Source organism: Syngnathus typhle, linkage group LG22, assembly GCF_033458585.1.
Source record: "Syngnathus typhle isolate RoL2023-S1 ecotype Sweden linkage group LG22, RoL_Styp_1.0, whole genome shotgun sequence".
NCBI lineage: Eukaryota > Metazoa > Chordata > Actinopteri > Syngnathiformes > Syngnathidae > Syngnathus > Syngnathus typhle.
In genome coordinates this window covers 5,469,926-5,485,914 of record NC_083759.1, presented here as the reverse complement: position 1 = coordinate 5,485,914, position 15,989 = coordinate 5,469,926, and the positions used below count along the sequence as shown (strand labels likewise).

Sequence of the window (15,989 nt, the reverse complement as noted above, 5' to 3'; positions counted from 1 at the left end):
CCTGGGGCTGATCTGAGAACCCTGAATGCGGTTGATGAGTTTCTTGGCTTGCGTCTGAATCCCCTGGCCCCGGTAGGCCCAAGCCCAGAGGGAGAGTGAGATGCTCAGCGGAAGCTACTGCAGCAGCAGAGGGCGCTGTGGAGGGAGAGGGCAAACCAGGAGCATGGGATGAGGAGGGGGGAGACGAGACGCACGAAGAAGAATGGGCTGCTGCTAGAGAGGCGAATGGTGGCGGGGTGGGCGGAAGCGGAGGGGTCGGGCAGGCGATGCCCATAGGCTGGCTGTGTGGTAAAATGGTGACCGGGGAAGGTGCGGGAAACATAGGCGGGCCATTGGGAGATGGTGAAGGAGGCTTCTGGGTGAGCGGGGATGGGGCCGCGATGGGGAGGAGCGGCCGTGGGCCAGCGGCCTTCCCCGGCGGACTGCTTATCATGACCGGGGGTGACGGCGGTAAGGGAGTGAAGTTGTACGCTGAACACACCACAGACTTGGGCGCGTTGGCAGGGTTAGGGACTGGGGCGGGAGCCGGGGGTGGTGCTTGGGCAAACGCCTGCTGTCTCCTTGGGACGGTGGCGTAGTGGGGAAGGACCGGGTGGAAGGCAGAGCCGAGCGAGGTGGCAAAACGGGAGGCCGAGTGCCTCAAAGGTGGTGTGGGGGGTGTTGCGGAAGAGGATAAAAGGGCCCCCGCAGCTGGATAGGTCAGTGTGGATGGAGATGTCGGTGTGGATGATGTCCTGCTATACTCCTGAGGGGTGGGGCTGTGCAGCGTGCTTTCGAATGCTAGTTGCACGGATAATACATGATGATGGACAATTCAGACAGAACAGAAGGGAAGGCACCGACGCAGGAAGGAGGCAGCCATCGTGCACACAACAGAAGGACGACAGGTCAGGAGAGAGAGATGGAAGGAGGGTGTGGGGGGTAGGGGGGGGGGGAGAGAATGGAGCAGGTGAAGCAAGAAAAAAAAAAAAAGGCACAGCTAAACCACAGTTTGATTCCTGGTTATTTAATGTCATTTCATTTAGCTGAGGTGATGCAGCTTTGTTAGTGGACAGATGCTGAGATAGTGTTGTAGAAAACAGAGTAAATAAAGCCTTGATAGATTTCTTAAGAGCACAAAGTCAAAGACAAACAAGCCAAGTCGAGTGACACAAACAAACTTCATTTACTGTCAACCCTTTTCCATTCCACCTTTCTCCCAGCTAAATGCTCTGACACCGTTTTATCCTCGCTGACTAGATTCAGTGGTCTTTATGACTTCTACTCCACGCACACACACATTACTTCCTCATCGTCAATTGTTATGCTCTGAAATATGAATTCAACAGGCAAAATCTACCTGTTATTCATCTCAGGCGGCGGCCATTTTGCAATTTGCTATTGACTGAAAATGATATTACATTTGCCAAGTCTTAGGTTACGACTCATGACAGCTCACGAGTTTTCTGAAACAAAATGACCGCCCCCTGAGACAGATAAAATTTTTGTTAAACTCATATTTTACAAATGGAATATTAATGGACAACTTTTGTCAAAAATATCTCAAGCAAATAAAAAGATGGTATGTTTACCTCACATTTTCATTTATATACTCTAACCACATTTACAAATGTGCACTAAACAAGTAGTCAATTCATTGTAAATGATGATGTCTGACCTTTCTGGACTAAAGCAATCGGTGAAAGAAAATGGTCGATAATGGAATACCTCATCTACTTTGTGCACAACACATGATCAAAACTGAAGCGTGATAAAGTTAGGAACCAAGTAGTAAGTAGCAAACCATATTAGACTATAACCTGTAAAAAAAACAGTGTAACTTTGCATCCTCACTCCACCCCCTTATCTAAAGGCTTTTGCAAGCGTTCCTACTAACACACAAACACCCCTGAGGGTCTTACCAGCATTTTCCCTGATGTATTTTTAGCTTGTGAGTAACACCGCTGAACTGTGTCAGCCTTCATGTGTGGCCATGCGTGCATATGCTAATAGGGTGAACATTGCAATCAAGCGTTCCAAAAAGATGCCATCTTATCTGACCCAGTAGTGAATTGAAATTCTCTTCTTATGGCAAATCATACGCTCACCAATTTCATCAGCAGTTATGGGCACTGGGTCAGCGCTGTAGTACTTCCTGCAGCTCCACTGTAATCCACTCACTGTGTCAACATTTTTTGTCAAATAATTTGTAATACAGTGATCCCTCGCTACTTTGCGTTTCATTTATCGCGGCTTCACTACATTGCGGGTTTTCTTTCCAAATTAAAAAAAAAAATTAAAAGTCAAAATAAAACTTCTAAATTGAGGAAACATGTGTCTAACCTTTAGGACAATGTAGTATTGCTCTAAATGTTCGTTTACATACAAGTCCGTTTTCGCGTGTTAGCACGATCGCAAATTTGCATCTTTCCGCTAACTTGTTAGCCTGCCCAGTACTTCTTGTTGGTGACCGTACTTCGCGGATTTCACTTATCGCGGATGGTTTTTGGAACCAATTATCCGCGATAAACGAGGGATTACTGTACTTAAAAGTTCTGAATATTCAATCATTTGAAATAGTACTTTTATTAACCACTGTGGTGTACTTTGGCTACCTGAAACTGCAAAAACCACAAGGGTCATCTAAGCCATTCATGTCAAACCCAAGGCCCGTGGGCCAGATAAGGGCCCCCACATCATTTTATGTAGCCCCCGAAGACAAATTGTGCATCAACTTCATAACAAGTGAGAAATATAAATAAACTATGGACTGTATTATGTAAAACCATATTCAGAGAAAACATTAAAAGCCCAATATTGGCACTTTATCCATGCCGCTGGCGAGTGTCATCACCTCTCAATATGATCAATCTTGAGCAAATCGTAAATGAGCAGATATTAACTGATTTATCGAAAAAAATATACTAGATTGCAGTTCTATATACCACGACGTGGACTTAAGGGTTAGTGAAGATTTACCAGTGAACAGAAGCATAAAAGCTGCCATGCAAAGAACTTCAAATCGAAAAGGATTAGGGAAAATATTAATATCATTACGGTAAGCTAAAAGCAAGGTGCGTCACTCACCAGCATTAGAGATGCGTCTCCCTCTTTCCCAGTCTTGCTGCTCTCTGTCCGACTGCTCTTGCTGCTCCTTCTCCTGCCGCTCTCTCTCCACCTTCTCCCTCTCCATCCGCTCACGCTCGGCGCGCTCCTGCTGCTCCTGACGTTCACGCTCTAGCCGCTCCCTCTCGGCCTGCGCCTCCCTTTCTCGAAGCTCCCGTTCCTGACGCTCTCGTTCTTGACGTTCGTGTTCCTGACGTTCCCGCTCTTGCATCTCTCGCTCCAGGCGCTCTCGTTCCTGACGTTCACGTTCTTGACATTCGCGTTCCTGCCGTTCTTTTTCCACCTCTTTCTGTCGCTGCAGCTCCTGGAGCTGCCTGGATGAAGGAAAAAATAAAATAAAAAATCAAAGTGGCAATACACGTGAATTCAAATTCAATAATCCATAGACTCAAACCATAATCAAGGCCAGAATGCATAGTTAAAACTTCCATACGTTACAAAAAAACTTTCAAAATATCGGATGAAAACAGAATGATGAAAAAAAAAAAGCTCACAAGTGCGGGCCAGCTCTTGACCCTTCTGACCTCCAAGCAACTATGGATGATGACATTACATAACACTCAATATTATTATATAACATTTGCTACGAGGCATCACAGCCATGTTATGCAATCTAAAATTTTGGTACACAGTAAGTTGAAGTCTCCCATTGACTCAACACTATCCTTTACTGACCAACGGGAAAAAAAGATATAAAATAAAAACGCATTTTTTGGGGGGATAAAAAATAAATAAAGTATATTTTTTAAAATGTTTAAAATGCTAAATTTGCCTAAATAAGAACATGACACGGAGGATGCAAGCCATGTAAGTCGTTTTGGATCGGAGTATATTTATTGTGTGAAGTTCACGGATTGTCCGCTAGGTGTCAGTAGAAGGCAGCAGTTTGGCATCCGTGTGACCGCAACATGTTTAACACAGGCTTGAGGCAAAAACAGACTTTCTACTGGTTCTGTCTAATTTGGTGAAACTGAAAAATGATTTTTGAGAACTAAACTGCCGCCGCACCAGTTGACTTGTACACTAACAGATTAACACTTCAGAAGAGGTTGGACTAACCATAACCTAAACCAAAAGTTTACTGGAGTTGAAAATCAGGCCTGTGCAACGTTCGAGAGGAATTTTGGATGCAAAACATTGTGATAAACTTGTAAATTAATTTTTCTGTTGATCTGGTTTTATCACAGCCTGATGAACATCAAGTTTATTAGAGATAATTTCAGCCAGATGGAAGCCAATAATTCTTAAATGTTGGTATTTTGCTTCATGACAACAAACACTCAAAACTGCTGTGTGTTTTATAAACCGGGAAATCGTCGTCACAATATGCTCACTCGTACTGATTTCACTGAAATCTGACTCATGGGGAAAAAAAATAAAACCATGAGCATAAATATTGCTTTATTTTAACACACTTGTTCCCTTTTTCCCATCTGTTTTGCTAATGATGTCATACACTATACATTATTTCATCACTCCCTAACATTTTTAGCACATCGGACCAGTTTCCTTTTTCCCTTAAAGCATCCATCCGTCCGCCGATCTGTCCATCCATCCATCATGGCCTTCAATCTAATAATAGTTCTATCAATTGCCAGCTGTGTTCCACAGTTTTTCTCTCTCAGGAAACTAAATTCAAGATTCACCAAGTGGTGAAGTTTGGGTTGCTCCGTTACACTACTGCACACGCTGTCCTAGTTACCTCAAATTAAGGTCTTAAAATCTCAGTTAGTTCAAATGGGCACACTGTACACTTTCAAAATAAAGTTTTATATTTGATTTTATTCATGCACAGCACAAAATATACTTGATAGTTGAGTTCTGTTGTTTAGGTTTACACTCAGAGGGGATTCCATTTTTAATCCAGTTTACATATTACATGACATAAATTACCAGGCATGATTTATCAGTCTATTTATCTCTCACATATGTTTTTACTTCTCAGTGTGGAATTGTGTGATCTTTTTTGTTTTCATCTTTTCATGGACTCTTAATCCATATTGTGATGCCCACCCTCAAACCCCCACACAAAATAAACACAGTAAAGCAACTAAGAGTTTATGATGCAAAATACCGTGGGAACCAAAACTAATTTAAATCACTTTATCTGCTTATTTCTCATACCACTTTATTCGAACAAAGTACAACAAATATCCTGCTTACTTAGCCGTATTTGAAGTAATGTGAGAAATGAGGCGGGATTATTGCAATCCATGTTTAGCTACTATTAGAAAACATCAGTCAAGATCATAATTAAAAACTATTTTCAACATTGGCAGTGATTATTAATATAAAACTGATTTTTTTTTGTTACCCCAAAAAATAGCTAGAGGGGAAGGAAACATTGCGAAATATTGTCAATCCCCGGTGAAGAAAAAGAAACTTGAATAAAAAGTGTAGCCTTTTTTTTATGCCCTATTTTTATTCAACACATTGAGGGAGTGGAATCGTTTGAATTGTCGCCATTAAAAAGCCCGCCTCAGCTATTCTGATGTTCCTTTGTACTCACCAAAAATCTCTTTTGGCAATCTTTTTCAAAACACATCAGCGTTTACTAAACTTAACCTCAAAAGGTCAACAAAGCTGATAATTGTTAGCATTAACCACATTCTAATCTCAACAGAAGATTCCGACTATGCTAACTTAATGTAACAGGAAATCAGCGTTTTAGACGCTAAGGACTCATAGTACAAAAAAAAAAAAAGTTCATTACAACGACACCTTTGGTTTCCTGTACATGTTGGCTGTTTAGCAGATGCCATGTGACAGTGGAAGCTATTCCAAGTCCTAACATTACACTCGCATTCTTGAACAGTGAAAGCAGCGTCTCCCACTGCCAAATGTTTCCAAGTAGAACACAGTTTCATTAAGACTGGCAGAAAGAACCAAAAAAGAAAAAAACCCACTTATGACTCAAAGCCACTGTAATACGAAGCTGGAAGTACATAAAAAAAAAAAAAGACTGTCATCATCAATATCTACTATCATTATTTGTTTTGAAGTTCTTGCACCACCCTGACTGACCTAGAGGTTGCATCTTAAAACTTTTGTCTATGTGGAATTTTTTTCAAAAATCACCAAATATCTCCCTTCCCAACTTGGTGGGAAACATCAGAGGGCTGTGAAAAGCCCTCTGCTCTGTTTAACTGGCGTCTTATTCGCCCCCCTGACAAGAGTTGCCGAGGAAACCGTTGCCAAGGGAGCGTGGGTGGCGGTGAGGGCTGAATTGCTATGTATACATACATGCAACTATCATACATGTTTCTTTCTTCTTTGCAGCAGTTTACTACAAACCCCTGAGACGATCGCAATTTATCCCGCGAAAGTTAATTGTACCGTGTACATACTGTAAAGTTGTCATTAATTATCATGAATTCAACTCAAATTGTAATTTTTTTTTTTTTTGGGGGAATGACATTGATTCGAGGAACCCAGTGCATTTAAGGCGCAACGATTAATTTACGATTAATCTAAGCCATGGGAAGATGTCTGTGAACCTAAAACGTAAACACAGTATGTAAAGGCAACAAAAGCAAATGTACATTTACTAAATCCTTAAATGTGAAACTGCCGTAATTTTCGGACTATAAGTCGCGGGTTTTTTCATAGTTTGGGTGGGGGGGGGGGCGACTTATACTCCGGTGCGACTTATAGTCCGAAAATTACGGTAATAAGCTCGAATAAGAAACAGAACTGCAGAGCAATGCTCAAAGTTAGTTTTGCTTTGTAAAAAAATATTCCCCGGGGGTTTTCCCATGTTGGGTAACATGCATCAGTTGCTGCGGAGAACACACTGACGCAAACCGGGAAAACCAGATGCAAATTATTTTGTCATCAGTATCAAGGAACAAGACACCTTTAAAAAAAAAAAAAAAAAAAAGGCAGGCACTTTCAGTTATTACTTAGAAGCTAACTTGAGATTTGTTATGTAATTTAATATGGCACTTGTACGATGTTCTAAAAATGTCCCTTTATTTAAATTTATTAACATTTAATTGTAGTTCTAATTCACGGGTGTCAAACTCAAGGCTCGGGGGGCCGGATACGGCCCGCCACATCATTTTATGTGGCCTGCGAAGACAAATTCTGCATCACATTTGTGTCATTACTAGACTTTTTAAAAAAAATATTTGACCACTATTACTCGTTTGATTTGAAAATGAGTTATTTGTCCGTTTGTTTTGTAGCTTTTACTGTAAATAATTTGAGGTGCTCATACATTTATTTGAGTTGACAGTCATAACGGCCCTCCGAAAGAAGCTAGGACTACTATGCGGCTCGTGAAAAAAACGAGTTTGACACCCCTGTTCTAATTTACAGCGCAGTATCAGAAAACAGTTGTAGGTTTAAAGGTTCTAGACTTAAAAGACTTTAATATTGTCTTGCTAACATTAGCTAAAAAAGAGCTCATGCTAATTTGATGCGTCGTATACTTTCCTGGAGTTTTCCATTCTCGAGCCTTATGCCAAAGTCTTGTTTACCACTTTTCAACAAGTAACAAATGTGCTAAATCTTCCACGACACTGAAGCTTGGCAGAATCTGTTAGCCAGCTGGACTGGGTGGCTCGCCTGGTTGGCTCCGAGAAGCATGAAAAGTCAACCGAATGGGTATGAGTGCAGATGGACCATATGGACCCAGTTCACTCCAAGGATCTCGTCAGTGTACTCTCTCGCACTTTCCATGTGGTGTGTGCCCTACTAACAAAACACCCTAAATGCAATCCAAGAGCAAACACTTTGTAGTTCGAGTAATAGTGTCTGTGTTCATGTCCAAGTGTGACTGCCTTTTGAGAATATTTGCCAAAATCAACATGTGTTACAGACACTGCTCCATTAGTAGCAACATGTCCCGGCATTTGACTGAAAATACTGTTTCCTATGGAAAAATCAATATATCTTTTAAATCATGTCTTCATCTTCTCTTTAATTCAACACACACACACACACACACTCCTTCACCAAAAGGCTTGCTCACCCCCGACACACTCCCACATACTGTGTAGCTATTTATACCGCAGCCCATTATTTGCAGCTCATGTCTTTTTAATCGGAGGGTAGCGCCCCACAATTCTATGCAAGTGGTTTATCTTTCCACTTCCAGCCTGTCATTAATGTGCTCATACATGAGATAAATATGTCCGTTAGACACTCAGTCACCATTGGAGTATGTCATGAGCATTTTCTGGCTTGAAAAGGAGGATTAGAGCAATGTGTGGTGGGAGCTGGGTGATGGGAGTTGCGGAACTGCCTTTTTTTTTTTTCTTTTTTATTCCTTGCAAACCTCATACTGTTGTTGTTTTTTTCTGCTCAGTTCTATCCGTCTGTCGCTTCTGAAGCCTTCGTGTGTCCAATGGATTTCCAAACAAAATGATTCTCAAAACAAACAAGCATTTTGTGCAGGATTAACTTTGTATCAAACGGTACAGTTGCTCAACTGCATGTCTCCATTGAAGTAAATATATTTTGTTTAATTGGATATAGCCTACCACTACTAGTTAGAGATTTTAGTTGTAATCCATAACAGAGAAAAGATGGAAACAAATTCTGGTCCTCTCTCAATTGCTTTATTAATCTATTTAATATCGGAGCGCATTGCACGCTTTAACCACTAGAGAGCGCTGTTACGCATTTCTCTCTTCTTTGTTTTCCTAATTCTCGATCTCATACCCAATTAACGACACAATTGACGACTTGCAACTAGGGGAACTGTTAGATCTGGATTTGTGGTTAAAAAAAATTGTTTGTGGACAATGGGGAAGAAGAAGACGATTTTGAAGGCTTCCAGTCAAAATGGAGGACTAATTTTAATCGAGGCTGTTTCAACACAACCGCCGCCGGGGATAAAGGCAAACATTTTCTTTGGTCTTAGCAGGTTTTGTCAATTGCCAACGTGGTCTGGAACGCAATAAACGAGGGATTTATAAAACACATTCTCAAAATACACATCAAAATAAACTTAATAACAAACTAACCCCCCACCCACCCACCACTGACTTGAAATCACCGACAATTAATTTAGTGGTCTACTTTGTCTTAATGAAGAAATAGGAAAACTATTTTGCCAAAAAAGGGGGGGGGTGGAAATGGTTGGGACTAAAATTTCTCACAGATGTTCTTTGTGAGTCAGAAAATAAATACGAACAATATGCGGTTATATAGTCTGCTGTCTGTGGCTGAAAATGTTGGTTGCTTCCAACTTCTTTTCCCTTTTAGAGAAGCAAAGGCAGAATATCACCATTCTATGTTTTCCTCCTTTTTCACCTTTCTCAACCACTATGGCGGATTATTAAAGTGTCCATCAGTAGACAGCAGATGACATCAGCAACAAATGTGTGCGCTTGTGTGTATGACAAAAAGAAGCGATGGAAAGCAGTCAGGATCACGAGACACACATACTTGAACTTCCTGGCAGTTGATCTAAAAAAAAAAAAAAAAAAAATAGCCAAACCATTGACTCACACCTGGAGAATGCATTAGAGATAATATTACTTATGATTAAGTTTGCTTGGGGGAAACCAGACGTCTTGTAACCTTCTTTTATCGAGAAGATGACATCATTCATTGACTGATGAATAGGGCGATACTGGGCCAAGTGTCATAGGTCGCATATGGTCGGAGAGTCTGATTACTTGTGTACGGAAGAGATGAGCATTCATATTTCAGCACTTCACTTTTTTATGGTCGCTAGGCTGTACAAAACAAATATAACGATTCTCTCTGAAACATAAAGGGAAAACCTATAGCAATTTTACAGGAATATGTTTTGTTCGTGCTGTTTCATCACTTTCATTAGAATTTTCGGAATGATGGTTTTTAACACGTTCACTGCCGTAGACGGCTATAGACGTCAAAATCCATTTGAACTGGGCTGGCAGTGAATGAGTTTTATACGTTTGAGCCTTTGTCTTGGAGAGACCATGGTCGTGTATGAATTTCAAAAAGCAGGTACGGTAAAACATCAAAAAGGGCGTGAAACAATATCTAAGGTGTGTGCAGTACCTTTTTCGATGGTCAAGTTCCTCTGGTGCGGGGCCATTCTGAACATTTGGTGACTGCCTGGGCAATGTTGAACCTACAGATGGTAAAGCCACAGATTAATACAGGTATTCAAGATGTGAGAACTGTTCCTCACAATATATAGTATTTCAAACCCAAAATACAGTTAGTCTAAAAAGAAGACCTGTGGAAAGAGGTGACTAAGCAATCTCAACAATTCCTGGTTGAGAACATCGCACAACCTCCTTATTCACCAGATCTGGCTCAGAGTGATTCTATAGATCACCTGTATCAAACTCAAGGCCCGTCACATTATTTTATATGGCCCGCAAAGACAAATCACATGTCAACTCAGTGTTTATTAAAATATAAAAACTGTAAATGGACATATTTTTAATAACAGTGAATTATTGCTGTTTTTTGGTCACAATCCCACTTTCAAAATAAATTAGAAAATTGTTGAACTTTTCATCATTGGATTCTGTTGTGATAATATGAGGGGCCATTTATTTCTATTTAAGTCATTAATGGCCCCACAAGGGAAAACTTAACTAAAACAAACAAAAATGAGGTTGCTATTGATAATCTTAAAATAATACGACCAGGAGAGCGTGAAGGTGTGACATAGAAGGGAAATACCAAACAAAGTCCGTAAATCCATAATTTGTTTGATTTAATTACCGTCGTCAAGAAGCACATAAACCGACATAAAACAAGGGCAACCCTCATACTGAGCTAGAAGCATTTGGCAAGAGACAGGCCCACTGTGACAATGCTGCCTAATTTACACTTGCTAATGAGCTAACCTTTTTGCAAAACCTAAGCAGAAGCAGATGGACCCACATGGAGCTTTCTCACACACTGTTTCCTAAATAAACACACAAATACAACAACAGGAGGTGTTATGGTTAAAAGGAAGCCGTAGAAGGTATTGAAATTAGTGCTGACCGTCTATAACACACGTGTCAAACTCAAGGCCCGGGGGCCAGATACGGCCCACCACACCATTTTATGTGGCCCGCGAAGACAAATTGTGCATCAAATTCGTGTCATTACTAGAATTACAAATTTTCTTCACTTTTAATAATATCTTTTTTTTTTATATTTGACCAGTTTTTACTCGTCAGTTATTTATTTGTCAGTTGGTTTTGTAGCTTTAACTGTATATAATATGAGGTGCTCATAGATTTATTTGGGTTGACAGTCATAATGGCCCTCCGAAAGAAGCTATGACTACAATGTGGCCCGTGAAAAAAATGAGTTCGACACCCCTGGTCTATAAGACAGAACAATGTGCTAATGACAACAAGCTAAAGCAAACTGTCCCTATTTAGAAGACTACTGAGATAGAAGGAATGCTTTGTTATGGATCACTTCAGTTATTTACATTATTGTGCTTTCACTCGGGAGACCAGAGCAGTAATTAAGTAATATTTTGATAATGAGCAACTCTGAGATAAAAGCATATTCCAATTTACGTTTAAAAACGTGTGAATCGATGATTAAAAAAAAAAAAAAAATGAACAGAAACATTGGCCATATGGAGGCTGAAAGTAGCATTTTCTCCCTCTGGCAGGAACACCATCTTGTAATGCCTCCATGTTTGTAATTGTGTTACTGTCTGTCCTAATAATATTTGTGCACTAATGACACATCCCAGCGCATCACAGAACCAAAACTGAATCGGTGGACAGCCGATGTTTTTACAATCTCTCAAAATGCAAAGTGGTAATGGCAATCATTAGGATGGAAAAACATACAATCGAAATAACAAATGCTGTTTCCACAACTAACCGTAACATCTCAAACCACAATCGATAAATATCATCAGGACCACTCTCTGTTGTATGTACCTACATGAAGACAGCAATAGTGTGGGCCTCTTCTGGCAGCAAACATAGCTCCACAGTCCATATGGGGTCTTGTCTGACCCATTTCTCTGTCTCAGTACAAATTCCATCCCGTTGCTGCTAGCTCCACTCACTTGCCCAGCAGCTCCAGTACATTCCTGGGAGCTCACATACAAAACCATAGCTGAGCCGTCAATTTCCCGTGTGGCTCAACTCTGCATGACCTCAGGTTCCCTGCTACCGCAAAAAAAAAATCTCTTCAGAGATGATCAACTCTGGCAAGGGTGTGCATGCTGTGCGGTCAGATGCTTCCATTCTCTGTTTGTAGACTATTAATGATGACGCACAAATGCTGGGTGTGGTTACTCTCCGCTGCTTCTCCAATAGAGTACAGATGATGGAAGCAAAGGGAGAGGAGAAAGATGGACGGCTTTACACGTCAGTGAAGACGAAAGCTGCAGAAGATGCGGATGATAAACAGAGGGTGGTCAAAAGAAAATGGGGTGAGAGAGAAAGTAGGGGGTGGGACTTCCTGGATACAATTTATTATTCATACAGTGGATTTATAACGGGAAGGATACATCACTAATGTTCCTGGTATAGAATGTGTGTGTTTGCGTCATCAATTTGAACTATTAACCTTGGAATATTGAACAAACAGACATTAACCATTTCATTGATTAATAAGGATGGCATTGTCACATATTATTTAACATTTATTCTCCCACAAATACCGTATTTTCCGGACTATAAGGCGCACCTAAAAACCTCCAATTTTTTCAAAAGCCGACAGTGCACCTTATATATGGACCAATATGGATCGTGGACGAGGACTAACTTATTAAGGTAAGCTTTACGTGTTTATTTTGTGTGTTGTGTGATATTAACGTTTGGGCAACGTTGAGGTATTTACTCTATGCACCTTATAATCCGGTGCACCTTATATATGAACAAAGTTTTAAAATGGGCCATTCATTGAAGGTGCGCTTTATAATCCAGTGTGCCTTATAGTGCGGAAAATACGGTATTAAAGTTAAGAGTTTTTTCAGTTTTGATCCTAACGGTATCCTCAATGTGAATATATCAACATCTAACATTGGCAGGAAGTGAAGCCTAGTAACTCAACACGTACGTACACAGATGTAACTAGTTCGGCCCTTCCTCCATACAAAGGAAATTCCACGCTGTCAAATTTAAACATGCAGGTTTATTTAGACTGCCAAGTCAAGACAGGTGGATTACAATATCATATTTACCTCATAGCATCATCAAATCCAAAACAGCCTCTATGGTTCAATGCGTCTATCTGAGGACTTCTCTGCAGCTTTCCTAGTATAAAATGTTTTTTTAGGATCTGTCAATAACAATTATATTGGAAAATGGCCTCCCTGGCACATCTAGACCTCCTCCTCCTTGGTCTGGTTTCTAACTCTTTCCATTGGATTTATTGGAAACCTTGTGTTCAGTGATTCTGTTTGATTTTAAATAGCCTTGCTATTATGCATGAGCCAAACCGATATTGAAGTTGAAAAAAAAAAAAACATTTTTTAATAATTTTCTGGGTGGTCTTTGATCTTCAACAGGATGCAGTTCAAACAAATATCCGAATGATTTTGAGAGCCAATGAAAACTTCAGAATAAAAAAACTCAACTTGATGAGTTGTGGGGATCCAAACCTTATTGCAAAAAAACTAATTTTAAAAAAATGGACCCGCATGGGCTATCAGATCATGCCATCTTTAAACAAAGCAGCCAAAAACATTCATTGCAATCATATCACCAGTACTCTACAGTTCGATGTACACACACACCTCAAATGCCAAGTTTGTATAATAAAGACATTTACATATTAATATTATAAAGTCCTTATATATTAATATTATAAAGTCCATTTATAGCCATATGTTGTTGTTCTCCTACAATGTCCTATATTCCACAACATTATTTTTGGTCTCAAGGGAGTCAGGGTGTCGAGGAATGCGTTAGGATCCCAATACACACATCTATCATATTGCTCAGCTATAACAACACCGTATAGGACACACTTTGGTTCCATCTGCCTGGTGAGAGAATATCTACGAAAATATCCACATGACGTGAGAACCATCACAGTAGGTGACACAGCCTGCAAACATGGACTTCAAGTTACAGATGCCAGACAAGTGCAAAGACCAATCGTGATTCATGTAAACACTTGGCGGCTTACTGCGGTATTAGGGCAGAAGAGTTAAGTTCACATGGGGATAAACAATAGCTAGGTCAAAATATTCGCAATTTCAAGGATTAGACTTTATTTGGTTAAAAAAAAAAAGGTAAAAATAATATCGGTCGTCACACCTATGGACCTTTGGCTTCTTTTCACATTCCAAAAACAAGCACTGTAAGTAATTGAAGACGTGTCCAAAAAGATGTGAACATGAGTGTGAATAGTTGTAGAGCAACTGACTGGCAACCAGTTCTCTTACTTTATTGACGAAATTAACAAAATATAGTCGAGTAAACACAAGCATGTGACCGTCATTGAACACCGGAGTGGCTAAATTTTAGCTAGCCAATAGCCAGCTAATTTTTATGTGCTGACGTTAGCTTCATTCAACACGCCAGGCCCGCCTTTTAAATTTATTTCAGCGTAGAACGTGAGCATAGCGACCTCTTGTGGGCATAGATATAGCCGCTCGCGCTTTTGTATTCGCCGTAAAGCTTTAAAACATATCAATAATGCCATCCTAAAAAAATCAGGAAGCACACGTGACATTTTGTCCTTGTCTATCACACTTTCAAAAAAAAAAAAATTTAGATTAAAAATGCACTGCATTAAAGCTCCTTTGGCAAAATCCACTTAAATGCCTATTGTCACTCATTCATCATTCACTGTAGCATTAAGTCTATTCACAAGCAAAAGCAAACACTCCAATCCACTTTTACTCACTTCTGAGGTAGATTTGAGCACAACTAATCTTTTGATGGTCCTCAGAGAATCTCTGAACTCTTGCGACAGCAGGCATGACGATAGCGGTTGTCTGTTTCGAACTGCGGTTACGTTGAATAAAATGAAATTTGCTCGACGTCTTGACTTGTCTCACTCCATCCCTTCACTTCATTATCTTGCTACTTGTCAGATAACGTCACAATCTGCTTTTCTTCTTTATAACTGACTTCTTTCGGAAACCTTTTTGAATTTTCTTCCACTCCTTATACGTTCTTGTCCAGCAATGGTGTGGTGTGTAGTCTGCCACTTTGGGATATTGAAGCCTGAGACTTTATGCTCCAGAAAAAAAATAATAAAGAGGGCAGCCAGAGGAGGTGTGGGATTCCTCTAATACAAGTTTCCTCACATGCTATCATGATCTAACCTCTAAAAATGTTTACTCCGTGCTTTCAAGCACATGACCCGTAAAATAAAAGTAGTCGGCTGTTTCTATGGGCTTGAAGAGGCTTCTCTGGGAATCTATGCACAAACAGCTGACTCAGATTTCAACCCCTCCCCTCCACAAAAAGATGGATTGCTAAATGGAGCTGTCAGAGACCATGAAGGTACCTAAAATAAATGATGACCCCCCCGCTGGTTAGTAACTCATCAAATTTCGACATGGAAACACACTTGTGCTACATTTGTCTCCAACTGCCCGAGTCATCAGAATTGACATTTTAAAACGGCGCCATTTAAAATGCTGCTGTTGAGGGTGATATTGTGGTTTACATCTAAATAAAGAACTGCACATGCTCAGAGCACCACTCAGCCTACAAAACACTGACTGCTCTATTATGTAAAACCCACTGTGATCCAATTAATTCTTTCTGCCTTAGATGTTAAACACATTTCCGGGAAGATGGACTCGCAAGAATTGATGCATGCAATTGCCCAAATCCATTTAGCCAAGCCTCATAGTGGAAAAAAACAAAACTTTCCCAAACCATATTTTTTTTACAACAGTGCGCAAATATACTTCTGAATGTAAACTTCAAGCTTTAGAAACAAAATAGGTGTTTAGATAGGGAATTTGTAGACAAGTTAACCAGCATTGCTACTGTTATATG

General features: G+C 40.2%; 1 protein-coding gene across 10 annotated transcripts in view; it reads right to left on the bottom strand.

Annotated features, from left to right (window-relative positions):
• The window catches only part of enah (ENAH actin regulator), a 46,863-nt gene that overhangs the window by 7,073 nt on the left and 23,801 nt on the right, over window positions 1–15,989 (bottom strand). For 6 of the 10 annotated variants that reach the window (XM_061269818.1, XM_061269819.1, XM_061269817.1 and 3 more), the window contains exons 4-6: window positions 10,105–10,177; window positions 3,067–3,419; window positions 1–135 (exon numbers count right to left, since the gene is read on the bottom strand). In XM_061269818.1, coding sequence (XP_061125802.1) covers window positions 1–135; window positions 3,067–3,419; window positions 10,105–10,177 — 561 coding nt within the window. Of the gene's footprint in view, window positions 781–3,066; window positions 3,420–10,104; window positions 10,178–15,989 lie in introns of all 10 variants that reach the window. The other 4 variants (XM_061269812.1, XM_061269813.1, XM_061269821.1 and 1 more) reach the window with 2 other exon arrangements.